Raw genomic sequence first — 7983 nt, forward strand, 5'->3', positions numbered from 1 at the left:
GCTATTGTATTCTTGCAGACAGGAGCCTAGTATGGCTGCCCTCTAAGAGGCTCAACAATCAACTGAAAGAGTCCAATGTAGATACTAGATTGGGATAGTAGCTGGGGGTCTTTTGTGGTTGAATAGGGGGAAACCTAGAAGAAGCTGTGGAGGAGGACAGTCCTATGGGAAGACCAGCAGTCTCAACTGACATGGACCCCTGAGATCTCTCAGACAATGAGCCAACAACCAGGCAGCATACTTCAGCTGATATGAGGCCCCTGCCACATATACAGCAGAGGACTTCCTCGTCTGGCTTCAGTGAGATAAGAAGCATCTAACTAAGCCTCAAGAGACTTGAGGCCTGAGGGAGATGGTAGACGTGATAGCATGAGTTTGGGGTGGTGGGAGAGGAGCTATTGGGTAGCAGTCTTGGAGAGGAATGAAATGTAGACTGTAAAAAAGGATTAAAGAATAAAAATAAATTTTAAAAATATAAATATAAGCTTAATTGGTAAAAGTCACTTTCCCAAATACATTTCCTAGGAATACATTTTTATATTTTGAATAAAGAATTATATTATATCCACTTCATTTTATTCTTCCCAACCACTTCAATGAATCAACACTTTTTCTCACTCAAATCCACTTACTCTACTTTTTCATTCATCTATATATTAATTAGTGCATATATTGTATGTACATCTCATTTCTGTCAATGTATTTACTTTTCTAGATTTGTATACATATTGAAATTAATAAATTTTCAAGATTTTACTTGCTTCTGTTTGTATGGTATATACAAAATATATGATGTAATATGATGAGAATTCATTATCATTACAGAAAAATAAAAAACTGATAAATCACAGAATATATTTAGATATTTTAGGTTAATATGGTACATAGAAGACAACAACAGACATTCCTACTCACTAGGAATTCTGTCTCTATAAAATACATGACTAGTTCAAGTCTCATTAAAAAAAAAAAACGGTCAGAGAACACTTGATACCTTAGCAATGAGTTTTCTTAAGGCTTCTTTCATATCTCTATTCCTTAAGCTATAAATAAAAGGGTTCAACATTTGAGGAAGGACTGTATACATCATATATGATACTGTAGTTGTCTGAGGGGAAACAGGAATTGCAGAGCTAACATAAACTCCAACTCCTGCACCATAAAATAAAGAGACAACTAAAAGGTGAGACCCACAGGTAGAAAAGGCTTTGTACTTTCCTCTAAGGGAAGATATTTTCAAAATAGAAGAGACAATTTGAGTATAAGAGAATATGATTCCAAAGACTGGAATTCCACCAAATATAAATGTTGCAAGATATATGAGGATATAATTGATGAGAGTATCAGAACAAGCGAGCTTGATGACTTGAGCAAGTTCACAGAAAAAGAGAGGAAGTTCGTTATTTGTGCAAAATGATAGACGCAGTACCATCAGACACTGTAATAAGCTGTTCACAATGCTAGTGATCAGGGACAGTAGAATTAACAGATCACAGAAACGTGGATTCATAATTACTGTGTAATTCAGGGGATGACAAATAGCTGCATAGCGGTCATAGGCCATTGCAGCAAGGATACAACTTTCGACTAAAGCAAAATTCAGAACAAAGCAGGCCTGAGTGAGGCAGCCTGTGTAACTGATGCTCTGATCCTGTGTGTGGATGTTCTTCAACATATTTGGAATGGTAGTTGTGCTTAGGCAGATGTCAGCAAATGAAAGTTTAGAGAGAAAGAGGTACATCGGTGTTTGTAGATGGGAGTCAGAGCTGACAGCAATGATGATGAGCAAATTTCCCAGAATTGTGACCAGATATAAAAACAGGAAGAGGCCAAAGATGAGGGGCTCCATTGTAGGATCATGGGTTAGCTCAATTAGAAAAAAGTAATGTGCACCTGTTTGGTTTCCAGGTTCCATGTTGCTGACCAACCTAATAGAAACACCAAGTAAAATTATATGTGGGGACATCATGCTACAGCATAGCTTGGGGACATCTTAGTGATAAAACTTTTACTCTCAATTCATCTCTCAGCCTCCTTTAAGATATAGATGTGTAGACAGTACTTAATTCCATTGGGTTGGTTGTGATACCTAATGTTTTATTCATTATTAACATACTTGGGTGTGTAATTTATTGTACAATTACCCATATATGGATTTCAGAACAGGACTTTTAAGAGTCCATATCTCAGCCTGGCAGTGGTGGCGCATGCCTTTAATCCTAGCACTTGGGAGACAGAGGCAGGAAAAATTTCTGAGTTTAAGGCCAGCCTGGTCTACACAGTGATGTCCAGGACAGCCAAAGCTACACAGCGAAACCCTGTCTTGAAAAAACAAAAATATAGAAGTCAGTTATCTCCTTTTGTAACTTGAATCCCGAGGCAAGGACTCCAGTTGTCAGTCTTGTCAGTAAGAATCTTTACCTGGTAAGTAACCTTGCAGGCATAATACATTTTTTGTAAAAATGTATACTTAATGAAGATCTTTCTTATCTGCAGGGTAAAATTCTGTAAAGAGCAAATATTTTCATGTACAAAGTTCTGCATCATTTCATCTTTCTTCTATTGCCCTTTGATAAAGCATAATTTTAAGTAATGTTATAAACACTTTCATTCAGGAAACAATTTTCTATTTTCAATAATGGAAAGTTTATATTGTTTGAAAGAGTAAATCCCCTTCATTCCATTAGGGACAGCAATTACATAATTGAAATAATATCATTTTCCATGCACAAGAATCTACCAGCATAACTTTTAGTAAACAGAGTTTATAAACACTTAAACAATATCTAATGATCCAAAAATGTCATATTTATTGCCATTAGACAGTTGAGTGTGATGTACTGATAATTTCTATCTTTAATTTACAAAACAATCTCTAATTTAAAAAGGAAATAGCAAAATGAGAGCATTACTTGAAATGTATCTTTTACTCTTTAAACAAACATCAATAGTAGTAGATTTATTTACTATATTTTCATAAATAATCCAGCTTAGTTGGCATTTCTCCCTTAATCTGTACTATTTGCATTTTATTAATATTTAATAAATACCCCTGTATTTTATTTCATTCCTATAGTCATCTTTCTGCTTTTATGTCTTTTATGACTCATTATTATATTATCCTTTCCTCCTTCCTCATAACCTCTTTTTTCTTGTTGTCTTCTTTCTATTTTCATGACATGGTCCTATCTTAAATGTGTACAAATATGTACACACACACACACACACACACACACACACACACACACATATATATATATACACACACAAACATATATGTATATATGTATGTATATGTGTATATGTATATGATGTATACTTATACATATATGTATACACACATATATATCTTATACATATATGTAAATGAAAGATATGAGAGACTCTCTTCCACTGACTTAGATGCCCAGTTCTTATCTTTTTGAGGCAGAATTTCAGTGTGTGCCCAGTCTGGTTTGCACTCACTATATCGCCCAGGCTACTATTCCTTTCCACTCTGAATGCCTACACAATCAACATAATACAAGACATTCTGTCGAAAATATACAAAGACATTTAGCTATATACCCTAGGTCTATGCAGATAGATTGGTTTTATATGGTAGTATCATTTTTAATTTTTGTGGAAAAACCTGCATACTGTTTTCCATATCAAGTGTATTAGCTTAATGCCCACAATCAGAAAATAAGGCCTTCTCTTTCTTTTTATCCTTACTGACATTTTGTCAGTGAAACATATTTTCAAACTTCAACTTATACATACATTCTGGTAAGCATTGAAAATGAAATGAAAAGAATGTTTAGTTTTTCTATCATTAAAAAATACATAGAATAATAAAAGAAAAATATTAAGAATACAATAATGTGATATTTAAGAAATGGTCACCAAAACTGATTTCCACTTATATGTAGAAAGTTATGTCTAATTTAGAGTTCTTACATTTTCCTACCACCCTGTCTATAGAAGAGAAAACTTAGATATGTATGTGTATGAACACAATATGTAATGCTCAAAATACAAAAGTCATTTTTTATGTAACATATATAAAACTGCAGGATCTTACTATTTATGTCCATAAAACACTCAGGATCTTACCATTTATGTCCCTATAGTGAAATAGTATATTCATTCTCATAATATAGAAGTAGCTAATCAATTAGTTTTTAATTGGTGCAATTGGGAACTGAAGAAGAAATTATGAAGCAAACCACAGCATACAACTTTTCAAACAATCAGATGTGGGTACTATTTGTATACTAGCAAATAGCTGATTGACTATACTAATCATTTCCCATTCATTCACATAAAACTTTTCATACTGAATATAAACAAATATTTGTCTATTAGGCTTCATCATATCTTGAGGAACACCGTGAGATTATTTTATTGCTAGAAGTAAATAAGATGAAAATACTCAGAGCATTCAACATATAAGACCACCATTCTGCCTTTGCTGTCTGAGTTTCTGATTTACTTCTACAAATTCTCACACAAAAATTCATAACCTTATTAGAAAAAATAATATGTGATAGAAATTGAGAAACTTCAAACAGATAACATATGTATATTGAGAATTATGAAAAAAATCAAAGGAATGACTATGTTAAAATACCTTTTGGATAGCTCTTCATTTGAATACTAAGACTGGAAAATAAATGAAATAAATATTTTATAGGTCTGTTTATATGAAACCATATTTGAAATAAAATGAATCAAATCATGAGTGATTTACACATTTATATCTTACCTAAACAAACCATTACTAAGGACTTGATATGATCAGAAGTGGCTGCAAATCTTAATTTTATATTGAAGATAGAAAATATGCCAGTGTGGAAAACATAAGAAGGTCACCAATATTGTTTCCTGAATTGAACAGACCTATTGAATGGGATATTGATTCTAGTGTCTGTCTCCCCAAGGACTTAATATCCAAAGGTGTTTATTAGAGTAACTCTTATATTACCATTCTCATCTCTTGAGTATCTATCCTTAAAGAGAGAGTGTAGAAATTGTTTCATCATCACTCATGTGATAATTCCATTGGGGGCTTTTAATCTTTGATTTCTTTTTGTCTATGTGTACATTTATATTTTTATTTTTAAGGAAATAATTATATCATTTGTTGCACACTATTCCTCACTGTAATCTTTCTTTGTACCTCCAAATCTCTTTTTCAAATTAATGACCTTGTTTTTTTATTAATTTACATGTGTGAACACATGCATATTTCTAAATATAACATACTCAGTCTGTATACTATGTTATACACATATTTTTAAGACTGATCAATTATTATCAAATACCAATTGATTTCCTCTTCCCAGAGGGATCTTATTTCTACCCTTTTCAGCATTTCTTAGTTGCTTGGAATTCTTTGTGGAGAAGTAAAGCTTTAGGGGATTTCAAAAATCTGCATTAGCCCATTGCTGTTGTCCTTATTGAGTTCATGTTTAGGTAGTAAGTTTGGTAAGACATTATTATTTTGGCTTCAGACATTTCCAGAAAACACTTGTATCTTACTGTTCTTACACATGTATCCCACATTATTTATCTGAAAAGTTTCATTTTCCTTTACAGATGAACAAAAGTGTCTAATTGATGATAGTACAAATCTTATATGCATTCTTGTTGTGTCTGTGGAGACTAGAAGGATTCTGATCTGGCTCAGAGATAGCCCATGCTCACTATACAGAAGACTGAGCTGATTCAGAAGTCCAAGTTGACTGAGCACTATGAAAACAATACTACCTGCTTGAAAGCCATGATGTAACAGGACTCTGAGCTGTCCAATGATTTCAATCAATTCAATGAATTGAATGAATTGTTGGCCTATAAGAATGTGGGTGGGGCAACAAATTTGCTTTGAGAGTCATGTTGTGCATCTAACAGAAGATTGATATCTCCAACAAGAAATTGCAGATGATCAAGGACTATCAATAGAAAGTGAAATTGGAGCTGAGGTCAATCTGCACCATGGTCCTAAAATTGTTGGATAAATATTTAGTAGCCAATGTAGCTAATCCAGAGTGTAAGGTCCATCTGAAAATGAAGGGAGATTATTTACAATATCTTACTGAAGTAGCTTGTGTCAATGGTCATAAACAAATGGTAGAAAAATCCCAAGGAGCATACCAAGATGAATTTAATATAAAGAAGAAAGATGCAACCTACAAATCCAATCAACCATGGACTGGTTCTTAACTTTTCTGTATTTTACTATGAGATCCTTAATCCAGTGCTTGCATGTGCATTGGCTAAAATGACTTTTGAACAGACAGAGAGTGATACAACAAATGAAGACTCCTACAAAGACAGCATCCTCATCATACAGTTTGTTACAGACAACGTTATATACTTGTAAGCATCTCTGGTAGATTTTATTCATTACTGTTTGGAATAAGAACTAAACTCACTTTGTAGAATGTCATCCATGGTTATGTAGACCTCAGATATATTCATAGTTTAGGTAAAGAATCAGGGAAGAAAGTCCATAACCATCTTTCTCCCAAAGTCTCTGCTTCCTTTTCTATAATCAGATATCTGCCCTGGCTTCATTCAATGATGAAAAGTGATATCCTGTCCTTCATTAATTGTTTTTAATTAGTTTTTAATTAGTTTTAAATTGTTTTTAATTAGTATTTTGCAGCAACTGAAAGCAAACTAGGACATCCTCTAATCTTCCCATTCTGTCTCAGGAGTAACACATCATTTATCCCCAAGTCTTTCATATACTTACATTAAGATTTCCTATCAAATATGTACTTATGTACATGTAGGATATATGTAAAGAACAAAAAGAATATATCTTACTAACTAGTTAAATCTAATATTAGAATTAGGTTTGCTGGTTCCAATAAGAAAATATATTAGTAAAAATAAGTCAAGCAAAATGAAAATATTCATGTGAACAAAAACATCTGTAAATGGGTCAATTGTGAAGTAATATGGAGAACATGATGCTTTTTATACAGCTTTTTAATAATTTCAGGAACAATGTCATTATGTTTTATACAGCAATCATTAATACCTGGAAAAAGTGCATAATTCTATGTAGACTTGCAAGTATACAGACAGAGAGAGACAGAGACAAAGAGAGACAGAGAGAGACAGAAAGAGACAGGGAGGCAGAGAGATTATACTGACTACTTATTACTCTGAATATTAGAAATGAAAATTTCAAGATTTCAAGACTATGTATTAAAATGTTTCCAGTGTTATGGTTTAGTTGTGTATTATCTCCAAAACATGAGTATTGAAGGGTTGGTTACCAAATGGTGGTGCTATTAAAAGATAATATATTTGCAGAGCTAGTTTTGATCAAAGTTTAAATTCATTGATGCATTTATAGTTATGAAGTATTCTCATTAGAGTTTAGAGAGATAAAGAATAGTTTATGTACACACTTTTCCCAATTTTCCCTGTATCTTCTTTCTGCCTATCACAATATGAACAGCCTCTCTCTACCAGGGTTCCTGATTTTTCTCTGGCACCATGCACAGAAGTTAGCAGAAAATTTACTGGAAAATTTGAAAGTCATGAGCGAAAATGAAACTTTTCTTCTCAAAGTTTACCTTGGCAGGGTTTGCTTTATAACAACAATGACAAACTATCATTGTCATGATTACAACTTATGTGAGTATGCTAAACTCACTGAATTTAATAATTGCTTCTGTGAGTTTCTATTTCCCAGTCATTTACAATGCTGCAGTATTTTGCTTCAGTAATGCATAACACACACATACACACACAAGCATTAAATATACTTATTTCACTATTTCATATAAAATACCTTTAGTTGAGATATATTTTAATTTTTTTGAAGATTTCTAATGATTTTACTCACTCATGTACCTAATATATGTTATGATTTAATTCATTTTGATATATTTCTGAGATAATGGATTTTAAAATAATTTATCTTACAGGATCAGCATAAGCACATAGAAGATGAAACATTTAAAATTTAGTGCTCTTTAGGTT

The 7983-nt window shown here is 32.7% G+C and overlaps 1 protein-coding gene and 1 pseudogene across 1 annotated transcript; one reads left to right on the forward strand and one right to left on the reverse strand.

The window, feature by feature from the left end:
- Positions 1 to 976: 976 nt before the first annotated feature.
- Positions 977 to 1921, reverse strand: LOC116072434 (olfactory receptor 7G2-like). Its single transcript, XM_031343901.1, has one exon. The coding sequence runs from the start codon at positions 1913 to 1915 to the stop codon at positions 977 to 979; it is 939 nt and encodes a 312-aa protein (XP_031199761.1). The 5' UTR covers positions 1916 to 1921.
- A 552-nt stretch (positions 1922 to 2473) lies between these two features.
- LOC116072681 lies at positions 2474 to 6364 on the forward strand (annotated as a pseudogene).
- The last annotated feature ends 1619 nt before the right edge of the window (positions 6365 to 7983 follow it).

This window comes from Mastomys coucha, unplaced genomic scaffold (genome assembly GCF_008632895.1).
Source record: "Mastomys coucha isolate ucsf_1 unplaced genomic scaffold, UCSF_Mcou_1 pScaffold23, whole genome shotgun sequence".
Classification (NCBI taxonomy): domain Eukaryota; kingdom Metazoa; phylum Chordata; class Mammalia; order Rodentia; family Muridae; genus Mastomys; species Mastomys coucha.